General features: G+C 44.7%; 1 protein-coding gene across 4 annotated transcripts in view; it reads left to right on the plus strand.

Annotated features, from left to right (window-relative positions):
• LOC141087889 (A disintegrin and metalloproteinase with thrombospondin motifs 2-like) overlaps positions 1 to 26,549 on the plus strand; it is an 851,362-nt gene that overhangs the window by 384,062 nt on the left and 440,751 nt on the right. For all 4 annotated transcript variants that reach the window (XM_073573740.1, XM_073573737.1, XM_073573739.1 and 1 more), the window contains one exon: positions 14,575 to 14,731. In XM_073573740.1, the coding sequence (XP_073429841.1) occupies positions 14,575 to 14,731 (157 nt within the window). The remainder of the gene's footprint in view (positions 1 to 14,574; positions 14,732 to 26,549) is intronic.

Consider the following 26,549-nt stretch of genomic DNA (forward strand, 5'->3'; position numbering starts at 1 on the left):
AAGGAGATCTAAGTGGAAAAGAAACAGCCCATTATTAGATTGAAAAAAAAAAGAAATCCATAAGAGAGATAACAGAAATATTAGGAGTGGCCAAATCAACAGTTGGGTACATTATTGAAAAAAAAGAGCTCCCTAGTGAGTTTGGGAAATCAAGAAGGCCTGGACGTCCACACAAGACAACAGTGGTGGATGATCACAGAATCCTTTCCATGGTGAGCAGAGAGAAGGGGCACTTTACATTACAGGAACATCACCTGAAATTTCCCATTACTGTTTGCAACTGATTAAAATTTAGAAACATCCAACTTAAACTCTAGTAAGACAGTGCGACAAGCTGGAAATTCTCACCAGCTCCAAACATTGCTATCATTGCTGTCTAATGTAGAGTTTAAAGGATGTAATTAATGTAATTATTGTCATGATCCAGGCTGGATCTGACAAGTTAAATGGACAAAGTGAACTTTTTTTCCTTTGGCTAGGTGCCAAAGTGGGTTGATTGCCCCCGGTGGCCATTAGAATTATTACACGTGGTGTCGTTCATTCTAAGTTGCTGGTGGTGGTGAGTGGTAGTGCACTTTAGTTTCTTTGGTTTAATGTGCACTTAATTACAAATCAGGTTTTAGGCTCTATAAAAGAGAGCCAGGTGGGTTCAATCACTGTGGGTGATATTGCATGTTAGTCATTCACAAGGAAGCCTGGGTGAATGAAGGAGCTGAACATGAGTCCTGCACAGCCCAGCCAGAGGGGACGAGTGGCAGCTAGGTGGTCTGCAAGAAGGGCTGGCATGGCGTGGTGGAGTCACAGTTTATGGTGTTTGCAGGAAGTGCTTGCATGGCTTGGTGGAGTGACGATTATGGAGAGAGTTGCACTCAGCATGCGGGACTTGGTTGCTGAGAGCTGGACTCAAGCATGCTTGACTTTTTGGGCAGGAGCTGAACTCATCTTTGGGACTCTGTTACTGGACTTCTGCAATTGGTGGTGGACTCTGCTCCAAGGCTGCACTATGGTGAAGGATCCAGTTATGGTGATGGATCCGGGTGGAGGAGAAGATGCACACAGGTGGTGGGCTCTGTTGCTAGGAGCATACGCAACAGAGCAAAGCTAAGTGGTGTTTCCCTTGTATTGTCATCTTTCCTCATGTGTGTTTTAGTGCAGTGGTGGGATTAGTTTCTGCACTGACCAATTCCCTAGTGAGGATTTAGGTCAGGACGAGCTAGGGTTTTTAGGTTCCTGTTGCGCGCCTGGTGCGGATCCGGCATAGGGACCGTTAGGAGTGCAGGGACACTGGCTCAGGGGAGCTCAGGAGGTCTCCACTTCCCTATTCCCTATCGCAGGGCCCACCATTGTTAATGTTTCCCAGGTTTCCCTTATTGTTTAAATTTGCCTTACTGGAGGCGGGGTTTCCAGACTTGTATATACGTGTAATTTCTAAATTCGCCAGTTGGAGGCGGTGTATCCAGCTGCACGTGTTTATTATTTAAATTCGCCCCACTGGAGGCTGTGTATCCAGGGTCACGTGCGTCACATGGGTTCGCCTTGCAGTACTCGCTGCGTCCAGACACACGTTACCGTGACAATTATATAGTGACATGCAAAGCTGACCACTGGGAATCTGCATCAGCTCACCATACAGATTGCCAATGCGGGCCTACAGGTGCCCAAGTGTCTAATCTGTTGTATATTATCTTACACACAACCTGATTAATTTTAGCTGCTGCTTCCAGCTTTTATAGCAGCCAGTCCTCTGCAACAGTCACAGATACAAGGGGCACCATTGTTGACATGTTTCCATTGGCCCATCTCAACGAGTCCAATTCAGATGGCTGCACACACTTCACCCCATCTACTTCAATCCAGTCTCTTTGCTTATCTACCTGAATGTCCCTTTCCAAACGTCTGAGCAGGAAAAGAAACAGGCTAGCTGATGGCTGTGGTTACAGTCTTGCACTGGAAAAAGTGTCCTAGAAATTATCCCAACTATGTATGAGTTGAATTTGGTTTGAATACACCTATCTGTTGACCTTTTACTGTGGTTATTGCCCAGCAATAACAAGAGTGACTATCTCATTCTGACTTGGGCTCTAGAGGCTGTATTAAAGGGGTTTTCACAAAAACTGAGTTCATTTTAATCAATAGATCTTGTCTAGATAGTTAATTAAAAAATTAGAGACAAATTAAAAATCTATACAGACATCTCATCACATTGAACATAAGGGGAGGAATTATAGCTGTGAAAGAGAGAAACTAATAATAGCTGTGGAAGTGAGAGAAAGCTGACACGTCAGCCTCCTTTGAATTAGGGGTATCCTGCAGTGACCAGGTAATTACAACAGGAGATTTGCTCTGTGAAAAAAGACACCAAGACTGAGATTCACTTTTGCAGAGGCAGGGAAGTACACTTCCCAGACATAAGCTTCCTCTGATCAAACCACAGCTCCCACACCTTTTGAAGCCAGTGGTCAGTGATGAATACTGGGGTTTGCATCAACCCAATATTTATGGGAGGTATATTATATAACGCATTCACTCACATCACCGTAATGCCAGCATAACCCGTCCAATTTGTAAGGGTTCTAGGGAGAAACCCGAAAGTGGACCCTCTGGGTCGTGGCTCCAGAGCCCCCATGGGCGAGATGACCAGGTGAAGACCACCCCTATACAGGGAGTGTTAGGGGCAGGCCCAAGGGAACCACAACGGCAGGAGCCAAAGGGGCGACTTAGGGCAACACAGGAGAGATAAGGAGGAAGACCGAGATGAGAGCCAAGTATGGTTATAAGCCGGTAGGTACCAAGAGCAGAGGACTACGGGAGGCAAGATTGACCGGGAGAATCTGGGGCTGGCAGGGGCTTGATGCTGAAAGAGAGCTAGGGCAAAAATGAGAGTGAAGTAAACTGGGCTGGCAGGTACGGCAGAAGCACATGGCTGACAGACAGGGTAGAGATACTGGGCAGACAGGTAGTGGCAAAGTCACAGAGCTAACAAGAGAGGCAGAGACACAAGGCGGGAAGACAGTGGCAAAGTCACAGGGCTGACAAGAGAGGCAGAGACACAAGGCAGGCAGTCAGTGGCAAAGTCACAGGGCTGACAAGAGAGGCAGAGACACAAGGCAGGCAGACAGTGGCAAAGTCACAGGGCTGACAAGAGAGGCATAGACATGGGGACAAGAAATGTCGCTAAGCACAAGAGGCTGGCGCCATCGCGTTTGACAAATAGGTGTCTTACCGGTGGAGACACCGAGCTGAAATACCCAGTGGGCACCGCCATGATGGAGCGGGACCATCGGGTCATGACCTCCCAGGAAGCTCACTGGCGAGGGGAGCGTGACCGCGCATGCGCGAACCGCTGATGCACCGCGACCCTGAGAAGACAGATGGGGAGTGGCATGGGACCATGTCAGGGATGAGCCAGGGGCGGAGCTGGACAGGTAAGGTTCCGAGGGTGTAACACAACTTAATATTGGTCCGATGGATGATGCTATCAAGGCCATGTCAGATCTCTATAGAAAGTTAAAATTGCAGTCGGAAACAAGATGACAATATCTACCGCCTTGGACCTCCAGTGGAGAAGATATCCTGTAAGTTGGGATGTCATAAAAATTCTAAAAGACCTAGTGCATCCCACAACTAGCCCCCACATGAGCTCACTAAGTGGAGCTATGTGGGCGCAACTTTAACTAATAAAAATGAATGTTTGGGCTTCTATCATTGTCAGTCTTGGAAGGGATAGCTTGCTGTAGCTCTGTCCATTTCCTAAGGAGTATGGCTCTGAGCCATTTCCCTGACATGTTTGGAACTTTTTGTTCTGTTATCCCTTTTATCCTATGTGATTGTATATACCATATTGTGTTCTTCCCATTTTGCATCATCTTTGTATATTTTTTTATAAGCACTGACTACCTTTCTGGAGTAAAGATATATAATATTTAATAGTTCCGTTACTCTTGCTCTGTAAACCACACGCCTGAAACCATACACTGCCTGTAATGGGTATCCAGTCAGCATCCACAAGCAATTGGAGGTGGCAGCTAGTGGCTATTTTTGTTATTGTGGACATGGCAGTTACAGTAACAGGGTAAGGCTATTCCATGCTTTGGAATCCAAGGTGTATATACCAGATGCTCACTGTGAAACTATAAGATTGCAGAATACAGACATTAGAGCAGGGGATCAAAAATGATGATGAGGTAGAACGTTGTTTAAAACAGGCAGAGAAATGTTTTACCTCACAGATAGAATCAGCTTTGACCCCACACTGTAATATCTGTATACCCTTTTGCTTTCACCCCTGCCTAGGAGCTGTTATATCAGACCATGTCCCTGTACAGTGAGACACAACCATTACACAGTGCACAGCAGGGGCATATTTATATATATATATATATATATATATATATTATTTTTATTCCTAAATCTAATGTTTAAAATGTACTTTGTTTGTGGGACAATACCTTTAATTCAGTGGTCTGTATGTTTCATGAATATTGAATATGACACAATGAAGGACTCTCTTTTTGGAACGTACACATTTGGAGAAGATCTCATGGCCTGTTTTCCACCACTTTCTGTGTTTGTCTGTTTGGTACAAGAGGATCTACAGACAGACTGGCAGTTTTTCATGTATTTAAGATGATTGATCATAGTATTAATACTGGCAGAACATTACTAGAACACTGTTCAGGCTCTTCTGCTTCATTGGTGGCAGGAAATAAATAGGTACAATGGAAAGATGCATACCTCTTGTAGTTTGTACCAGCCCTGGTTTCGGCTTACAATTACTAAATCTGCTGTCTATAACCTTGATAATGTAAGCTGTCTTAGTTGGAGAAAAAATATGTCCAAGAAGGAGAAGATGTTATCATGAACGAGATATTTTTTTTTTTTAATTTTCAATATTATCTTTTATTATTGGCTTCTCCTAAAGGTGAGAGAGTGTAGGTTTCCCGTAGTGAAGCCATACTTATGTAATTTATACAATAATAATAACTCTTTGTGGAAATGGCTGTCCAGATTATTTTTCTGTGTATTCATAATGTAGAGACAGACCTTTTGGAGTAGTGGCAGCTTCAAACATAGAAACATTCCATCAGGCATTCAAGCATTCAGGGTTACGTCTGGCTGTAGTGCCCATCCGCCATTGCACATTAGGCTTATATGCTTTTGTATCCATGGTAATTCTGGGAACAACAGCATCTGACAAACACATTTTTTCCTGCTGTATGCAATCTACTTACTTAAAGATCGAACTCCTTGGTTACGTATTCAGCAATATTTTACAACTACTCGTATACAATGGTATTTGCAACTCTGCCGCTTACAGTAGTGCTTGAAAATTTGTGCTTCAAAATTTTCCAAATCTCTCCAGAAGTTTGACATAAAACTTAGACTTTCACACAAGTCCTGTTTTTAGACTGTCACTTTTTAAGAACTGAAAATAATCCAGCATAATATGTCTGAAAGGCAAAATTACGTGAACCTTTAGGATTAGCAGATAATTTTTAAGATGAAATTACAATTATAAGAATTTCATAAGATTTAAAACTTTTTTTGAAAAGTACATTAAGTTTATGGAAAGATTCAATATTTACAGGGTTGACTTATTTTTCAAGTTTTCTGCAATTCACCTTTCCTTGCTGGCTATCCGCTTCTTGGCCAAATCCTGACTGATGACAACCCAATCTTGTCTAATTAGTGGAGTGTATCATCATTTATTTAACACTAGCTGAAGAGCCCGGCGTTGCCCGGGCATAGTAACTAACTGTGGTTAGTTATAACAAATTATAATTATCCTCCATCCCATAGTCCTGTGCCCATATACCCATCATACATATCCACCATCCCATAGGCCCGTGCCCATATACCCATCATACAGTACATATCCACCATCCCATAGTCGAGTGCCCATATACCCATCACACATACTCCATCCCATAGTCCCATGCCCTTATACCCATCATACATATTCGCCATCCCATAGTCGAGTGCCCATATACCCATCACACATCCTTCATCTCATAGTCCAATGCCCATATACCCATCACACATCCTCCATCCCATAGTCCAGTGCCCATTAACCCATCATACATATCCGCCATCCCATAGTCCCGTGCCCATATACCCGTCATACATATCCTCCATCCCATAGTCCAGTGCCCATATACCCATCCCATAGTGAACCATTATGACATCATAATGAGCGGCGGCAGGGCTTGCAACCTATGATGACATCAGCGTCGCCATGGCAACCATTGTGACATCATAATGAGGGGCTGGGCTTGATACGCACACACTGTTTCCCCAGTATGCAAATAGGGACATTATGACATCATAATGAGGGGCGGGGCAAAATTGTTTGGTGAATTGGAACGCGCGGGGTTAAAATTTCGCCTCACAACATAGCTTAGGACGCTCTCGGGGTCCAGACGTGCGACTGTGCCAAATTTTGCGGCTGTAGCTGCGACGATGCGGATGCCTATCCCAGACATACACACACACATACATACACACACACATACATACATACATACATACATACACATTTTGAGCTTTATATATTAGACTAGCTGAAGAGCCCGGCGCTGCCCGGGCATAGTAACTAACTGTGGTTAGTTATAGCAAATTATAATTATCCTCCATCCCATAGTCCCGTGCCCATATACCCATCATACATATCCACGATCCCATAGGCCCGTGTCCATATACCCATCATACATATCCTCCATCCCATAGTCGAGTGCCCATATACCCATCACAAATCCTCCATCCCATAGTCCCGTGCCCATATACCCATCGTACATATTCTCCATCCCATAGTCCCATGCCATATGGCATGGGACTATGGGATGGAGAATATGTATGATGGGTATATACCCATCATACATATTCTCCATCCCATAGTCCCATGCCCGTATACCCATCATACATATTCGCCATCCCATAGTCCCGTGCCCATATATCCATCATAAATATTCACCATCCCATAGTCGAGTGCCCATATACCCATCACACATCCTTCATCTCATAGTCCCATGCCCATATACCCATCATACATATCTTCCATCCCATAGTCCTGTGCCCATATACCCATCATACATATCCGCTATCTCATAGTCCCGTGCCCATATACCCATCATACATATCCTCCATCCCATAGTCCAGTGCCCATATACCCATCACACATCCTCCATCCCATAGTCCCATGCCCATATACCCGTCATACATATCCTCCATCCCATAGTCCAGTGCCATATACATATCCGCCATGCCATGGTCCCGTGCCCATATACCCGTCATACATGTCCTCCATCCCATAGTCCAGTGCCCATATACCCATCACACATCCTCCATCCCATAGTCCCATGCCCATATACCTGTCATACATATCCTCCATCCAATAGTCCAGTGCCCATATACCCATCACACTTCCTCCATCCCATAGTCAACCATTATGACATCATAATGAGCGGCGGCAGGGCTTACAACCTATGATGACATCAGAGTCGCCATGGCAACCATTGTGACATCATAATGAGGGGCGGGGCTTGATACGCACACACTGTTTCCCCAGTATGCAAATATGGGCATTATGACATCATAATGAGGGGCGGGGCTTGACGCGCACACACTTTTTCCCCAGTATGTAGACAGGGGCAAAATTGTTTGGTGAATTGGAATGCGTGGGGTTAAAATTTCGCCTCAAAACATAGCTTAGGACGCTCTCAGGGTCCAGACGTGCGACTGTGCCAAATTTTGTGGCTGTAACTGCTACGGTGCGGATACCTATCCCGGACATACACACACACATACATACACACACATACATACATACATACATACATACACACTTTGAGCTTTATATATTAGATTGATCACAGGCCTCAATGGCATTGAGATGTGGCGATTTTCCTGGCCACGGACCTAAAATTTCAATGTCTTGTTCACCAAGCCACTTAGTAATCAATTTTGCCATGTGACATAGTACTTCAACATTATTCATCACCAAATTTCTCCTGGATTGTTAAGAGACATTGCTCTTGGAGGATGTTTACTGTAGACACCATTCTTTATTCATTGCATTGTTCTTAAGCAATGAATAAAGTGAGCCCACTCACTGACACTGGACTCATGGTAGTACTTACCTTGTCATTACCAGGAAAATATTCTTCTGGATGTTCCAAACAGTCTGAAGAAGGCTTAATCAGAGAAAATAACATTACCCCCATACTCTGCAATCCGATCCCTGTAATCTTTCTACAGAATGTCAGTCTGTCGTTGATGCTTTTCTTGGAGAGAAGTAAAATCTTTGCTTTCCTTCTTGACTCCAGGTATTCACCTCACTGTGCTTGCAGATGCACTGACACCTGCCTGCTGCCATTCCTGAGCAAGCTCTGGCAAGCTCTACACTAGTGTCAAACCAGTCCCATAGCTGAATTCTGTTTAAGGAAATGGTCCTGACACTCATTGAATTTTCATATTGTCTTTGCTTTCTAAAGCCCTTTTCATGCAAAGCAACGATGACAGCATGTTTCTTTTAACCAAGTTTAACCATGGTTAGCAAGAGACAGTGATTTTAAGCATGGGTAACTTATTTTAAGCAACCAGTCTGCTCTTTGAATTCAGCTCCTTGTCCTCATCAGCACTTTCTCCTGACTTAATGAGAAAAACACTAAAATTATATAAACAGGTTTTTTTTGTCTCAGGGCTGAAATTAAGAGGAAGTATTTGTTATTGTTCATATGTTCATATTCATGGCAAGGAATAACTGCAATTTTTTGCAATTCTTTTGATCACTATTCATAAAAACATCTACAGTTAATGCAAATTGCCACTATCAAAACTGAAATGGCAAACTGTGTGAAAACCAAAATTTGTGTCGGTCTCAAACCTTAGGCTGTGTTACAGGCTGACGGAACGCACCTAATAAATAAAGATGAAATAATAGAAGAGGTGTGTTCGCAGCCCGGTCCCACCGTGCAGAGGTGACCAACTGCTGCTGAACAATGAGGGAAAGGCGTGTAGGAGGAAAGCCAGATACCAGTGGGTAACCACTGAGCCGGTGCTTCAAGTAACACGTACCAGCCGGCGAACATCCGCAACCTGTTAGCGTCACAGGTCACGGTGGTGTGAACCACTGCTTGCAACGTGTGCAGTGTCCGCCCTGACGGGCGCCACTAACCAGCCAAACAGCGGTGCTGGAAAGTGCACATATGGCGCACGGCGCTACTGTAGCGGACGCTGCGGTAGCAGTGGCCAAGGAGGCCTATACTGGTCGGCGTCCTAGGCGCTAGCGGTAGATGAGGAGCAACACTGCGGCGCTATGCAGTGTTACAGCTAATGTGCTGACTCTAATTCTTAACCCATGTGTAAAATCCAAGGAGGGGGAATTATAATTCACCAGTCACCAGGCTCATTCATCCATCATCATACATACACTAAATACAAAAAAAAACAAACACTAAATACATTAGCCTCAGAGTCTATCATAGCGCATGGCGGGGCAGCCATGCGAGCCTTTTATAGCTGTGCCCTTCCAGGACCTTCCTGATCCTCTAGATGGACCAATCAGAACTGGAGAAGGACCTGAGCATGTGACTCCCGATCCCCAATGGGAGATCGTCTCATGAGCATGCTCAGTAGACATAAGGAAGGACTTAGACTCTGGAGACTTTTGCTGCTGGACAGGTTGCATTGCCATAACAGGACCAGAGGTGGCAGCAGCACCCAAACCCACAATGCTGGTGTGGGCAGAACAAATGGATCGTGGAGTCTGCTGAGCAGGCTCCACTGCGGCTGGAGGGGAATGGGAGACTGCCGATGGCAAGGCTCGGGATTCCTGCTGTACAGCGCCTGGAACCCGATGCCTAACATTCTGTGACTGTATACATGACTTCCCTTCAAGGATGCTTTTTTGTGTTAGAAAAGAGAGCTTTAACAGCTTAGTGGTTGACTGAACATAACATGAAGACCTAACCCAACGAACGAGTGTTAGTAGTACATGTACATTGAGTGGTTGGTGTCCTGCTTAGATGGACCAATAGTTCCTCTGAAGGGGCTGGACTTCTGTGGTCATTGGCTGTGCAGCTCCGTGCTTTGAGTGGGCTGCCAGGCTGCAATAGCCCGGTGCGATGGCTGCACACAGGACCTGTGTTGAGGTCATAGGAGGGGGTCACATGATCAGGAGCCTCGTGTATGCAGGACTCTGCCAACCATGGTGCACTGCTGGATGAAGGTAAGTTTATGTGTGGGGTCAGGAGGGATTTACAGGGTGGATGTAGCAGAGCTGTGTATGTATGAAGTGTATGGAGTGCAGGCGTGTGTGTATGAGGTGTACGGAGCGGAGTCGTGTGTGTACGAGTTGTACAGAGCGGAGCCGTGTGTGTACGTGGTGTGCGGAGCGGAGCTGCGTGTGTACGAGGTGTACAGATCGGAGTTACGTGTGTAAGAGGTGTATGGAGCGGAGCCGCGTGTGTACGAGGTGTGCGGCACGGAGCCACATGTGTACGAGGTCTACGGAGCGGTGCCGCGTGTCTCTGAGGTGTATGGAGCGGAGCGGTGCCGCGTGTGTCCGAGGTGTACGGAGCGAAGCCGCATGTGTACGAGGTGTATGGAGCGGAGATGTGCGTGTATTTTGGCATGGGGGGCCCATTCGAAAGTTCGCTCCAGGGCCCATAACTTTGTAGTTACGCCACTGTTCCTCTGAATGCATGTTCCATGTTATTGACCCTTCTAAATGAGCCAGAACTCCTGAGCAATGAATTTATGGCTACCTCTAATACAGGATCCAATATATCTGTTGCTCCTCTTGTCCAGATTTAGCGCTGTTTCCCCATAGCTCCTCATGCAATGTAATCAGACACAACGTCTCCTCCTCCAGTCATAGACCATAAACAGAAGCCTCCTTCTCTAGTTCTACTTCCAAGGAAACCGATGCCTGTAGATTACACTGGTCAACAGCATTTTTGGTGCCAAAGATATTTCATCGAATTTAGGGTATTTTTGGGGTGCTGATTCTGAATATGTCATCAGTTTTGCCAGATTGGCTCAAGTTTTTGAGATTTTTGGTATCTTATTTATAGCACTTGTTGGTAAATGCGACGCATCATCTCATTAATTTCTTTGGATTAGTACTTGAACTGAGCAGTTCTCAATATAGTTTTGTGTTAATTAGTGTTCTAAAAGTTTGTTCATAGCTTGATTTTTGCACTAACTTTATGTTGTTGTCTGTTTTCCAGTGAAAAGCATGAACTCATCAAGAAGAAGTTGTCTTAACGATCCAGACTCATTCTGTTACATTTGTGGTGAATACACACTGCCAAAACATAGAAGAAACATAACAGACTTCGTAAAAAAAGTGTATTTTGCCTATTTTGGGGTTATGCTTGGGGACCAAGACAAGTTTTGGGCACCACACATAGTGTGCAAAGCATGTATCGAATTATTACGAAAATGGAGCAAAGGACAAAGAAAAAGCTTCAAATTTGGTGTTCCAATGGTGTGGAGAGAGCCAAAAAATCATCATGATGACTGTTATTTATGGTAAACACAGGTACAGGCACATCTTCACAATGAGGGACAGGCCTTCTTGCAGATTCCATGTTACTCCCATTTTCGTTTCTTATGCTTATTGAATCCTTGCACTTGCACTGCACAGAAATAACAGTCATCATGATGATTTTTTGGCTCTCTCCACACCATTGGAACACCAAATTTGAAGCTTTTTCTTTGTCCTTTGCTCCATTTTCGTAATAATTCGATACATGCTTTGCACACTATGTGTGGTGCCCAAAACTTGTCTTGGTCCCCAAGCATAACCCCAAAATAGGCAAAATACACTTTTTTTACGAAGTCTGTTATGTTTCTTCTATGTTTTGGCAGTGTATATTCACCACAAATGTAACAGAATGAGTCTGGATCGTTAAGACAACTTCTTCATGATGAGTTCATGCTTTTCACTGGAAAACAGACAACAACATAAAGTTAGTGCAAAAATCAAGCTATGAACAAACTTTTAGAACACTAATTAACACAAAACTATATTGAGAACTGCTCAGTTCAAGTACTAATCCAAAGAAATTAATGAGATGATGCGTCGCATTTACCAACAAGTGCTATAAATAAGATACCAAAAATCTCAAAAACTTGAGCCAATCTGGCAAAACTGATGACATATTCAGAATCAGCACCCCAAAAATACCCCAAATTCATTAAAATATTTTGGACACCAGAAAAAAAATTTTTTTTCGTTGACCTGTGTTATATTGGGCACAGTGTATATAGATGGAAATCATCGTGCCATATTTTGCACCACTCACCTGTGCTTAGTAATTGAAGTAGAATCCTTCCTGTGCATTATATTAATATCTTTGCATAGGAGCCGGTAACAAAATTCATAACAGCATGTGTGTGCCACTCTGCCTGTCACTGTATAATTGTATTTGTGCAGAGCAGAACGTTAAAGGGGTTGTCCACTAATATGACAATCATTTGATCAAAATGTTTAGCTCCCATAATTTAATAAATCCTATACTCACCTTAAGTTCCAGACACTCACCATTCCAGCGGTGTTGGCACTCGCGGTCCTGGGGATTTCATGCAGTGTTGTGACATGTGACGCCGGCACCCAATCAGTACTGGCATTACTGTCTCCGCCTTCAGAAAAATCAAACATGATGAAGAAGTCCAGGCTGCTGCTAATCTCAGACTTCCTTTGCTAGCTCAATGCAACAGAAGACGGGGAAAGTGATGCCAGTGCTGATTGGGCGCTGGCTTCACGTTTCAGAAAAACAGCTCGGAAGCCCTGTGAGACCGGGTGCTAACAAGGCGGGAACCGCGCCAACATGGGAGGGGAGTAAAAGCTTTAGGCTGTGTTCACACACAGCGTTTTTTTAGCGGTTTTTACCGCGGTTTTCACTATAAAACCACTATAAAACCGCTAAAAATAAGGTGCACAGTCATTTCTATGCATTTTGCACTTTTTGTGCACATTGATGCGTTTTTTACCGCGAAAAAACCGCATTGCGGTAAAAACCGCAGCATGCACATTAATTTTGCGGTTTTTTCCACGGTTTAGGCTTCTCCCATGCTTTTAGAAACCGCTGCGGTAAAAAACGCATCAAAAACGCATCAAAACCGCGCAAAAAACGCACAAAAACCGCCGCGGAAAAATAGGTGCGGTTTCTGGGAAGGGATTCAGGTTTTTGTGCAGAAATTTTCTGCATCATGTGCACTTAGCCTTATTATTTTATAGGGTCCAAGCAAGGGGTATGACAAGAAGTTGTCCAAGTAGTGGACAACTTCTTTTACTCCTCTTCCCTATGAAGAATGTATTGTTATTAGACTGCAGTGCATGCATTACTGCCATCAGGTGATCAACGGATTCGAGCTGGCTACCTTCACTTACCAGTGTCTAGGTATGGGGTTTGCCAGAGGAGAAAGAACCTCTTTGGCCTTGCAGAAACAGATGAAAAGGAGAAGATGGAAAGAATGAGCAGCCCAAGAGGGATGCACAGTAATTAAACAAGGAAGGGAGAGGAGAGCAGAGGCAGCTGAATAAGAAGGGACAGGATGATAAAGCATTCGTGCAAAGGATCACTGGGACCGGAGCGTGGAGAGAGGCTGGATGGCTGCGCGGGACTTCGGAAGGTGAGAATAACTATATATTTTTTTTTTTTTAATTATTTTTTACACCTGATCGCTGGTCTCCCGCCTGTCACACACAGCGATGCGTGCTGGCCAGCGGGAGACCAGCGACCAAAGAAATATCCAGAGGTTTCTTCCAGCGATCAGCGATACCGGCAGGGGGGCCGCTCGCTGATAGCTGTCACACAAAGCGATCTCGCTGGTGAGATCGCTGTTACGTCACAAAAGTTGTGACTCAGCTACCGAGATCGCTTAGTGTGACGGGGCCTTAAGACACTGGCAGAGCATTGAGTTTGTAGGACACTATTTATTTTTACACTTAGCTCTGCCATTGAGTTGCTAAAGGTTTGTTAAATTTCACACATTGGCCTTCCACAGGCATTGATCAATCTCACACCTTGGTCAACCAATATTTACATTTGTTCACTAATTTAATTAAACTGTACTAATACCAACTGCCATCTCAGGTGACCAAGACAAAATAGCAAACCTGGGAAAATCATATTGTGTTCTGAATTCTCATTTTTGTCAATCTAGTATCATAATGAGAATATAGAGCTTGATTCAGCTTTCAGGAAAAAATATACAGTACTTCACATCTTATTGTAGATCCATTGTCATTACATCCAGAAACTGAGCCACTGCGTATTTATGTTACAAGCAGCCAACAAAAAATGTGGACACTCATCACATCACATTGTATCGCTCGGTGAAAGACCCCCGCTTGTATTTGATTGTCGCTTGGTGCTACCTCTGAGGAAATGATCATCATATGATGTTCATGGGATAAGAGGTATGCATGAGGCTATGTTCAATAAACACCTTAGGGATACCGATCTTATGATGTTTGCTTGTACTTTGAGATCATATAGAAGTTGTAAAATGTCCTCATTTACATTCAGCTCTAATGCTTACATGGTTTTAATTTTGATTTTCTAGTCTTCAAGTTTAATTGAAATTGGAAACCCCTCTATAAGTTTGGAAAATGTATGTCGTTGGGCGTACTTACAACAGAAGCCAGATACAGAACATGCAGAATACCATGATCATGCAATATTTCTTACAAGGCAAGAGTTTGGTCCCTCTGGAATGCAAGGTAAAAAGTGTGGTTCTTTCATCGTTAACTATAGAGGGTGGTGTTCCTGACCAATAAAAACTAGTGACTGCTAAAACAATGTAATAATAGCGATATGAAGGCAAACATAATGCTAACTATTTGTTCACAGTTTCTACTGGCCCTTCTTGGCAATTTTTTAAAAGATGCTTCTCACAATGGCTAATTTTTATGATCAAGGATTGCAGTTTAGTTGTCTCAGTGTCAAGTAGTAAAATCTTACTGGAAGAGGTCAATATTTTGCTTTTATTTAAAGGGTTTCCACCACTCCTTGATTTTACCAATTGAAAATAGATTATACAGATGGGGGAAATAAGTATTTGATCCCTTGCTGTTTTTGTAAGTGTGCAAAAACATGAACAGTTTACAATTTTAAGGGTAGGTTAATTTTTACATTGAGAGCTAGAATATCAAAAATAAATCCCCGAAAATCACGTTGTATAAATTATATACATTTATTTGAGTTTTGCAGTGAGAAATAAGTATTTGATCCCCTAACAACCTTTAAGCGTTCTGCCTCCTACAGACCAGTTAAACCCTGCTAATCAACTCGCTGCCTGCATTAAAGACAGCTGTCTTACATATTCACTTTATAAAAGACTCTTGTCCACAGACTCAATTAATCAGTCAGACTCTAACCTCACAACATGGGCAAGACCAAAGAGCTTTATAAGGATGTCAGTGACAAGATCATAGACCTGCACAAAGCTGGATTGGGCTACAAAACCATAAGTAAGATGCTGGGTGAGAAGGAGACAACTGTTGGTGCAATAGTAATAAAATAGAAGAAATATAAAATGACTGTCAATCAAAATCGATGATGCCAATGAACTCCTGGATGATTCTGTGAGTGTTTGGGAGAAGGTGTTGTGGTCAGATGAGAAAAAAAATTATGTCTTTGGGATTAACGCAACTCGCCGTGTTTAGAGGAAAAGAAATGCTACCTATGACCCCAAGAACACCGTCCCCACTGTCAAACATGGATGTGGAAACATTGTGTTTTGGGGGTGTTTCTCTGCTAAGGGCACAAACTACTTTGCCGCATCAATGAGAGAATGGATGAAGGCATGTACTGTAAAATCCTGATAACCTCCTTCCCTTCACCAGGACATTAAAATGGGTCGTGGCTGAGTCTTCCAGCAAGACAATGACCCAAAACATGCAACCAAGGCAACAAAGGAGTGGCTCAAAAAGAAGCACATTAAGGTCATGGACTGACCTAACAGTCTCCAAACCTTACTCCCATAGAAAACTTATGCTCCGAGTTGCCAAGTGACAGCCTCAAAAGCTTAATGATTTAGAGATGATCTGCAAAGAGGAGTGGACCAAAATTCCTCCTGACTTTTTCTGGATTTTATTTTTGATATTCTGTCTCTCAATGTTAAAATTAACCTACTCTTAAAATTATAGACTGTTCATGTCTTTGTCAGTGGGCAAACTTACAAAATCAGCAAGGGATCAAATACTTATTTCCCCCACTGTATTTATCTTTTGGTTGTCTCTGAACTAGTGACTGACATTAGCGGTTATGATGTCTTCCATGCACAACACACAGACATGAGAAATTTCTGCTCTCTTGTCTCTATATAGCACATGCTTAGAAGCAGCATCTGCATGAAGGACCTTTATATAGCATCACGTAGCAGTGTATCTGTGAATACAGCTCTGAGGTGAAATAAAGCATTCACTTTACTCCACTCTCCATATGCTCCAATAGGCAGTTGAAATCGAATTTTTGTAAAACACCTGTGGGGTCAAAATAGATTAATTCCCTAGTTTGTGTATATTGTAAAATAGGGTCATACTTTGGGGTTTTCTCCTGTTTCGGCACCCTAGGACTCTTCAAGTGGCAACCTGACATAAGTAACGTTTCTGGCTAGACAGATTTCACCGGTGAGATGTACGAAATTCATTAAGTGGGGTTGCTCCTCTTAATGAATTTGGCTTATTTTATAACTGCAGCCACTAATTAAGAACAACATAGGGAATGTGGTCTTTTAGTGAGTCAGGGTCAATGTGCCATGTAAGAACAAAATCACTGGGATTGGAAGAAGAATTCCAAGGTGATTACCACATGAAGTGACACACCTCAGATTAGAAAAATGGGGTTGTGTCAGGAAGGTGAAAAATGTTTTGGCAGTTACGCTACATTCTCCTGACAAGTTATTTTAGTGTTTCTTTTTCATTGCGTAGAGTGCCTTTTTTTTACCACTTTTTTTGCGCGTTTTGTCAGCTGCATTTTTTTTACCCCTACATATGAAATGTTTTAAGTAAAACAGCTTTGTTTTGGATACTTCCTAGTATCTGGCTTTGAAAAACCCCACTAATAAATTTATGTCTGTGGATTACACGTGTTTTTAGAGTGTTTCCAAAGTGGAAGCACAATAAAAATCCATATGCGTTTTTTTCCTGCAGATTTTCCTAACCCATTCAAGTCTATGGGAAAACTAACCCATAAAACTCAGCATAACCACAAGAGAAATCGACTTGTTGTGGTTTTCATATAAGCACCGCAGGTCCGTTTACGCTGTGTACATAAAAAAAAGCACAGTGGGCATGAGATTTCTAGAAATCCCATCCACTTTGCTGTATGTGTAAGATTTTTTTGTGCAACAAACACACCAAAAACTGATCATGGGAACTTAGCCAATAAGGGCTAATTACATATTGTGTCTTAGAACTCATGCACACGTTCATGCAAATTGGTCCAATCACAGACCACAATGCACGGACTAGATGCAGCTCTTCCGATCCAAGCGTGACTGCCTTATTTATAAAGACAGATATTAAGTAGTGATGAGTGAACATGCTCATTACTCGAGTTTTCCGAGCACACTTGGGTGTTCTCTGAGTATTTTGGGTGTGCTTGGAAATTATGTCTGAGTGCCCGTAGCTGCACAATTTGCGGCTGCTAGACAGCCGGAATAAATGTGTGGATTCCCTAACAAAAAGGCAATCCCTGCATGTATTCAGGTTGTCTAGCAGCCGCAAATCATGCAGCTACGGGGACTCAGACATAGTTCCCAAGCACGCCCAAAATACTCGGAAAACACCTGAGTATGCTTGGAAAACTCAAGTAAAGAGCACGTTCGCTCATCACTAATATGAAGCTACCACGTTCAGGTCGGGAGAGCCGAAGCCAGCCTGTGCTTTGACCAATTCACAGATAGTGTGTATGAGTCCTTAAGGCTATGTTCACAAGTTCAGTATTTGGTAATTTTTTTACGTTAGTATTTGTAAGCCAAAACCAGGAGTGGAACGGTCAGAGGAAAAGTAGAATAGAAACACGTCATCACTTTTGCATTTATCACCCACTCCTGGTTTTGTCTTACAGATACTGAGGTAAAATACTGGCCAAATGCTGAACATGTGAATGTGACCTTACACTTCTGCAAGTTAAAACATTTTTCACTCTTTTAAGGGCATATTCATGGACTAGTCATCCTTCTTACATTCCTCCTTTCCTTTAGCTCGCCATTCCACGGGTGAGAGTTCTTACAGTAAACGTTGACATTCCTCCATCTCTCAAACGATCTGCTGCCAAATAAACTGATCTTGTTCGTAAAGATTTGGAGGTATTTCGGCTGTTGTTCGTTCTGTGCATCGTAAGTCGGTTGAGTAGTTGAGTCAGGTTGAGTGCTTGACTCAGGTTGAGTGGTTGAGTCAGGTTGAGTGGGCAAGGACAGGGATGCATCCGAGTTCAATGGAGCATGAATCTCAGGAGTTTCAGGCTCCAGTACCTCTTCTGGATTGATGAGTGGCGGGCCGTCCGATTCAGAGAATTCTTCACAGTCAAAAGCTGCCGAAAGGGGCATCATCTCATGAATATTTGGCGCTCTCTCCGACTGGTCAGGATCTCGAGACAAGCAAGGACGTAGCATACTTTGATGAACTACTTGAGTGGGGGTCCCTTCTTCTCCTTCAGGTTGAACCTCATAGACAGGACCATCAGATCCGATTTGGCGTTTTACCCAATACGGAATTTTTTCCCACCGGTACTCCAACTTGCCTCGGGGTCGTTTGTCTCGAACCAGTACTCGGTCTCCATCCTTGAGAGCTGTCCCTCGCAGGGGCATCGACTCATGGTGTTCAAGCTCTCAAAACCTGGTCTGTACCAATCGATGTAGAGTCTGCAAACGGTGTTGATGTTCACAGATCCACGCCAGGACACTGGCAGCGATGCAGGGACAGATGATCTTGTGATGATTGGGTGAGGCTTTAACAAGAAGATAAAGAACTCACTAAGCTGAGGCAGTTGGTGGCTTTGAAACGACTCCCCAGCCAAAGTGAAAGAAACGCTCTGTCTCCAGGAGCGCTGCAGATTCTGAGGCAGTGGGAGAGGCTCCAATTCTTCATCCCATTCGTGTCTGGGTCATTCCTGGGTCACTCTGGACAGAGCATCAGCATGCGTGTTTTCAGCCTTTCTGCGATATGCAATCTTATATTGGTATTTCGCCATATGAGCTACCCATCTCTGCTCTAAGACCCATAACTTTGCATTTTCTAAGTGGGCCAGAGGGTTGTTGTCAGTGCGCACAAAAACTTCAGACTCAGACAGGTATTCGGCAAACTTCTCGGTCATCGCCCACACTAGCGCCAGCAATCCCATCTTGAAAGAACTTTAGTTATCCGGGTTCCGTTCAAGTCATGGAGAGACCGGCTAGCAAAGGTAATTACTCATTCTTTTCCATCCTGCATCTTGGACAATACGGCCCCTAGTCCTTGTAGACTTCCATCAGTGTGAATAATGAAAGGTTGAGAGAAGTCTGTATAGGCCAGTATGTGTGCTTCAGTCAAGGCCATCTTCAGGGCTCGGAAGGCTTCTTCCTGGCTAGCTCCCCACTTAGGCTACTTTCACACATCAGGTTTTCGGCGTCAGGCGCGATCCGGCGTCGTGCCGGAACGCCGGATCCGGCAAATGTTTAGTAAAACCGGATGTGACGGATCCGGTTTTCTGCCGGATCCGTCTTTTTCTTGACAGACAAAACCGGATCCGTCTCATCCGGTTCATCCGTTTTTCTATCCGTTTTTCGACGGATTACGCCGGATCCGGTTTTTAAAATTGACCCTTGTGGCCTTCCGAACGGGATTGGCTACTGGAAAACTATATATAGCATGTTCCTACAGCCCTTCTTTGACAGGTTGTAGAGGAGAAAGTGCAGGTTGGAGAGAAGAGCAAGTTACTGGCGAAGATGGATGTTGTCATTGGAAATATTTTGAAGAATTTGGCGGATTTTATAGCGGAGGCGAATCGTTTGAGGGTGATTGTTCTGGAGAAGGAGAGAGCGAGACAGCAGCGCATCAGGCATCGTAGACGACGTTTGTGGATCCACCCCATCACAGCCAAGAGAATGACGCGTGGGGTCTATTCTACGCTCTGCATGGACCTTCGACGAAACCCGGATAAATTTTTTGGATATGTTAGGATGAAAATGGAGAATTTTGATTACTTGGTGGAGCGCATTGCACACCTCATAAGAAAAGCAGACACCTATTGCCGCTTCTCTGTTTCACCCGCAGAGCGTCTGATGGTGACTTTAAGGTAAGCCACATTTATTGGATGTGATCGCATCAGAGCACACTTTCACTGCAATCTTGTTGGTGGTAGTTTGTATCTCCAAGTGTTATAGCTCAGTTTTGGTATGTAATGCTGTGATTTAAAACTAATTTATTGTTTTTTAATTCCCCACAGATTTCTTGCAACTGGAGAATCCCTTTCGTCACTGCATTTCCAGTACAGACTCGGGATTTCCACCATATCTGGAATTGTGAAGTACACATGCCGTGCACTGTGGGACTCCTTAGCTGAAGAGTTTTTACCAGAGCCCACAACAGAGAGGTGGATTGAAATTGCTGACAAGTTTCAACAGATATGTCAGTTTCCCAACTGCTTGGGCGCTGTGGACGGGAAACATATCCGCATTGTAAAGCCAGCTGGATCGGGATCGGAATATTTCAATTACAAGAAATATTTTTCAATTGTCCTCATGGCCATCGCTGACGCGGAATACAAATTTATTGCGGTTGATATTGGGGCCTATGGCCGCTCCAATGACTCTCAAGTTTTCAAACTGTCTGCCATGGGGCGTAAACTGTATGGAAACACCTTCCAGTTCCCACCACCTAGACCGCTGCCGCAAACATCTGGTCCACCTATGCCATTTGTCTGTGTAGGGGATGAAGCCTTCCAGCTGTCAGAACACCTTTTGAAACCGTACTCTAGCAGAGGATTGACAAGACCAAAACGCATTTTTAATTACCGCCTCACAAGAGCAAGAAGAATGGTTGAATGTACCTTTGGTATTCTGACAGCCAAATGGCGGGTCCTATTTACTGCGATCAACCTCAAGACAGAAACTGTGGACGAGGTGATCAAAGCGTGCGTGGTACTCCACAATTTTGTTATCTGCAAGGAACCCATTTCCATTGAGGACACCTCTGAAGAAACCACCTTGCAAGATTACCATGACATTACCACTAGAAGTTCTGTGACGGTTTCAGTAATGAGGGACAATTTTGCACTATACTTTATGTCAACTCAAGGCAGAGTACACTGGCAGGATGACAGAGTGTGAAAGATTTGTGCCCTAACCAAACTTGTGTACCTTCTGTACCAACAGTATATACCTTTGCCAACCAAAGTTGGCTATCTTGTCATGGTCTCTATTTTTAGCTTTAGGCCACAGGTGTGTACCTGGTTGTGTTTTATGCAAAGTATTTCACCTTTTAACAAAAGTTGTGTACATTGTTAGGAAATCACCAACAATAAACACAACTTTTTAGGTGAAATACTTTGCTTCAAACACAACCAGGAACACAACTGTGGCAAAAAGCTAAAATTTACCCACAGTTATATACCTAGTTTTGAATACCATTTCACCTTTTAAATACCCTGTATTTAACCTTTTTCGCCGCAGAAAGAAATGACAGACAACCAGTGTAAAATAATTTAACTTTTATTGAAAAATGTTTTTTTTAGTAAACTTTTTTAAAATTTTAATAAACTTGTTTAATAAAGCTTTGAAACCATAAAACTGGTCATTTTTATTTAAATACACACATTATAAATCTGTGTAGTGTGTGGTGGAAATACTGCTGGAGGGGCTGCGGGACACTTCGACACTGGGAGTGTGGAGAGAGGACTGGGATCGTGGTGGGGAAGGAACAGTTAGAGGTGAAGGTGTGGAAAAAACTACAGAATGGGTGGACATGTGGGAAGCAGAAGAGGTGGTGGGTGGTGGAGTGGAGGGTTGGGCAGGGACTGTAGGAGCAGATGATGTTGATGGCAAGTTGTATGGGGAAGGAGTTTGGTACGGGGCAGGTTGCTGGAAGTGGGGAGATGTCTGGTACGGGGCAGGTTGCTGGAAGTGGGGAGATGTCTGGTACGGGGCAGGTTGCTGGAAGTGGGGAGATGTCTGGTACGGGGCAGGTTGCTGGAAGTGGGGAGATGTCTGGTACTGGGGAGGTTGCTGGTACTGGGGAGTTTGCAGGTACTGGGGAGGTTGCTGGTACTGGGGAGGTTGCTGGTACTGGGGAGGTTGCTGGTACTGGGGAGGTTGCTGGTGCTGGGGAGGTTGCTGGTGCTGGGGAGGTTGCTGGTGCTGGGGAGGTTGCTGGTGCTGGGGAGGTTGCTGGTGCTGGGGAGGTGGATGGTATGTAATAGGAGGGGGAGGATGGAAAGTGGCTGGAGGGGGTGTAGATGTAATAGGAGGGGGAGGATGGAAAGTGGCTGGAGGGGGTGCAGGTGGAGGAACTACTGTGGTGGGAGGAGGAGGTTGGGAGGTAACTTGCTGGAGAGCAGCGTGGCATGAATGCATTACATGCATCTGCTGGGCAGGAGAGAGCGTTTCCATGCGCTCCACAACAGACCTGAAAAAGGTGTGGTTTGGCGAAGATCTTGCTTCTGAATGCATGGTTTGCAGAAGTGTCTTCACCTCCAGAATGCTGGAGTTGATCTGCTGATAGCCTGCGGAGATTTGCTCTGACAAGACTTTTAGACAGTTCTGGAAAGATGCATTCAGATGCAAGAACTCTGGCGCATAAGTCTTTTCCTGACCCCTCTGCCGCTGCCGCCCAGTACCCGCAGGTGTACTAGAGGTGGCAGGGGCAGAAGGGTGGGGTAAAGGGAAAGCGATCTCCTCACCAGCAGTTTCATGTAATGTAGGCGGCCACGATGCTCCTGTGCTGGTGGATGGGACAGATGGGTCGAATGTGTGGGAAGGCTGGGAAGGTGCAGATGTACCGGGGCGGTCGAAGTGTCCCTCGGTGCCGGTCTCCTCAGGGATCGCCTCAGAAGGGTCCAATCGTGCAGGCTCCCGAGTGCTGCTCACCGTGCTGTGGAATAAAGAGAAAAAAAAACAATTAAAATAGTGACATGGTATGGCCCTGGCTGAAAAAAAAAAGTTACATCTAAACATTTTTTTGTCACATGTGGTGTGTAATATTTACCTTCTGGTGAGCATTGTCTCCCGGAGGAACGACAGGGCTCGTGCGTACTTGTATTTGCTCCTGCGTCCTCCAGATCCACTCGGGGCCTGCATCTCTTTATTGAACTCCTTCTTGAAACGATCCCTCACAGACCGCCACCGCTTCACAATTCTCTCCCCTGAAATGAGAAAGGACAAAGTGGTTAGTATACAACATCAGTGTTTCCCAAACTCCAGTCCTCATGGTCCCCAGGGGTCATGTTTTCCGGATTTCCAAAGTAAATAGAAATCCTGAACACATGATCCGTGGGGACCACGAGGACTGGAGTTCGGGAAACACTGGTTTAAATCAAGCAACCGGTACTGTATATACTTACGCTCTTTAATCTGGGCCCGAGCTTCGAGGTCCTCCCAGCGGTCCACAAGGAGCGAACAGATTTCCTCCCAGAGTCGTCGGGTAACGATCAGGTCAGCGTGGCGGCGGTCAGCCATATTCCAGAGCGGCTCCCTTTCTCTGACGAGATCGATGAGGCGGTCCACATCAATCCCTCCATCCTCACCGTCAGAGTCGGGAGCACGCTGTGAAGGCTGTTAAAGAAAAAGACAAAAATAACATAATTAGCCTCCACAAAAGAAATGAAATAAAAAGTGCAAAAAAAACAAAGCAAAAATATTTATACTTACACGCTGGTGACCGCCGCGTTGCTGTCGCCGACGACCCTGGGAGGCACTGCGAGGACCTCTTGGCCGAGCACCAGATTGGGAAGACTAGAGAAGAAAACAAAAAATGTTATGTCTTTGGATGTAGGCATTTGTTTGCTGTGTGTGGTCTGCAGAACATTGTTTTCTATGTGTTGTGTGTAGTGTGATATTGTGTTTCTGCGTTTGATGCAAAAAACTTACCAATTGTGAGCCCACTCCAAGTGTCTGTCCACCCCTTCCTTCTTCTTCTGGGAGCTCCTCTTCATCTTGTGATTCCTGTTTTGAAATAAAAGGCAATGAATACACATATATTACAGAGATGATGGATTTTGGAAATAAAAACTTACCGTCAAACGCTGACGATGCGAGGGAGGGCTCCCAGAAGATGTGCTGTCTTCCTCATGGCCAGACTCCATGGCTGTGGGTGGTGTTTCTGCTGCTGCCATTGCTGCTGCTGCTGCATCTATTGGGCGGCTGTTGAATAAAGAGAAACAAAGGGCCAATGAATATCTTGATATTCCATAGCCCTAGTTTGGAGGAATGGGGGATTTGATAATTACCGTCTCTCATCTGCTGCTGGACTCCCCTCCCGTTGTTCAGCATGCTGCTCCATTTGGGGTGGTGCTGATGGTGCTGCTGCTGCAGATGTCTGCTGCTTTCTCCTGCTCCTGGTTCTTGGCTTGGGTGGCATGTTGGGTGTGGCTGAGGGTCCCATTGTCTTGCTTTTATATATGTCCTGTGGGCAGAGCTACTGAGCATGCTCAGACCAAAGAAACCGGATCCGGCCGCCGGATCCGGCTGTCGCCAGATCAGGCGCATTGCGGCGCTCATAGGCTTTCATTGTATGAAAAAGCCCGACACGCCTGATCCGGCGTGTCCGGCTTTTTCGCTGGAGACAAAAAACGTTACAGTAGCCGTTTTTTCCAGACGCCGGATCGCGTCACATTGCCGGATCCGGCGAAAATCGGATGAAACGCATGGCCATCCGGCTCGATCCGGCTCTAATGCAAGTCAATGGGGGGGAAACCGGATCTGGCATTGCATTTCGCCGGATCCGGTTTTAGTCAAAAGCGCCGGATCGCGCCTGACGCCGAAAACCTGATGTGTGAAAGAGGCCTAAATGATCCAATACTTTGCACCAGGTGGTACTCCCTTCAAAACCTCCAGCAGTGGGTTGACAATACGAGTGAAATTTTTCACAAACCGTCGATAGTATCCGGTAAGCCCCAGAAATTCCCGCACATCCTTCACTGTCTTCGAAGTAGGCCAGTCTTATACAGATGCTACCTTCTTATGCGCTGGTCTCTCTTCTTCAGTGGATACAACATGTCCTACTAGATATTCAATTTGCTTGTGGAAAAGGTGGCACTTCTTGGGTTTCACTTTCAGGCTGTGCTTCTGCAGCTGACTCAACATCAGCTCCAGCCATCAAAGATGCTCCTCAAAGGTAGCTGCATAGATGATGTCATCCAAATAAATGAGGGTAGCTTCAAAGTTCAAGTATCCCAGACCTATCTCCATCAATCGTTGAAAGGTTCCTGCCGAAGGGCAGTATGAATGTAGTCTTCTGCTGGTCATGCTCAGCCATGGGAACTTGCCAATATCCACTGGCCAGGTCCAACGACGAGAAGTACTTTGCTTTCCCAAGAGTGGATAATGACTCCTTGATTCTTGGTAGTGGATAAGAGTCTCGCACGGTACAGGCATTCAACTTCCGGTAGTCAACACAGAAGCGCAGGGTTCTGTCCTTTTTCTGTACTAAGATGATGGGAGCATCTTATGGACTTTGACTCTCTCGGATGACTCCACTCTGCAGCATATGCACTAACATCTTTTTCACCTCTTGATACTTTTGTGGTTGGATTTGTTGGTATCGCTCCCGAATGGGTGCGGTGTTTCCTGTGGGAATCTCATGGATGATGGCTGTGGTGCACCCGAAGTCATCATCGTGGCAAGCAAAAACATCTTGGTAACACTCCAACACCGCTTCCACCAGTTGTACCTGTTGTGGTGAGAGTTTCATTAGCTCAGCCCACATCTGCTCCAGGCTCCGTCACCCTTCCTTGAGGTTGTTAGGTGGTGGCCCTGAGGACATGGTAACGGCTACTTTCCAGGGTTCTTCTTGTTTCACCATCAACTGGATGGCTTCTGGTTGCATTAGTTCTTCTGGCATACCCATTATCTGTGCTACTTCACTTTTGGGCGGGAGCGTGAGACTGTCTTCTCCTAGGTTGACACACAGTACTAGTACATTACCGTCAAGGAAGGTGGCTAATGTCCATGCAATGAGGAGTCCAGAACGTAGTTGATCTATTAGAGCTGGCTCTACCTGTACTTCTACCCCTTCAGGAGGCGTGCAGGTTCGTACGGGCAGAGTGAGCACAGTCTGAGTTTAGCAGCAGCTGGGACTATCACCTTCCCCAGGACTTTTCCTTCACTTGATGTTTCTTGGGCCTGGGCCACTCGTATCAATTGTTGAAACACCTTTCTCTGAGGGGTATGAGGGCTCCATCAATTTAGAAACGCATCTGGCAGCTCACTGATCAGGATTTTCTCGAGTTCTTTCAACACATTCATTCCTAAAGTTACAGTGGAGCCATTGCCAGGGTCCCTGGCGGTTAACATGAACATTTCCGGCCCACATGTTTGCCACTTGCCACACAGTGATTTGC

Source organism: Dendrobates tinctorius, unplaced genomic scaffold, assembly GCF_039654945.1.
Source record: "Dendrobates tinctorius isolate UK_male_01 unplaced genomic scaffold, ASM3965494v1 ptg000036l, whole genome shotgun sequence".
Lineage (NCBI taxonomy): Eukaryota > Metazoa > Chordata > Amphibia > Anura > Dendrobatidae > Dendrobates > Dendrobates tinctorius.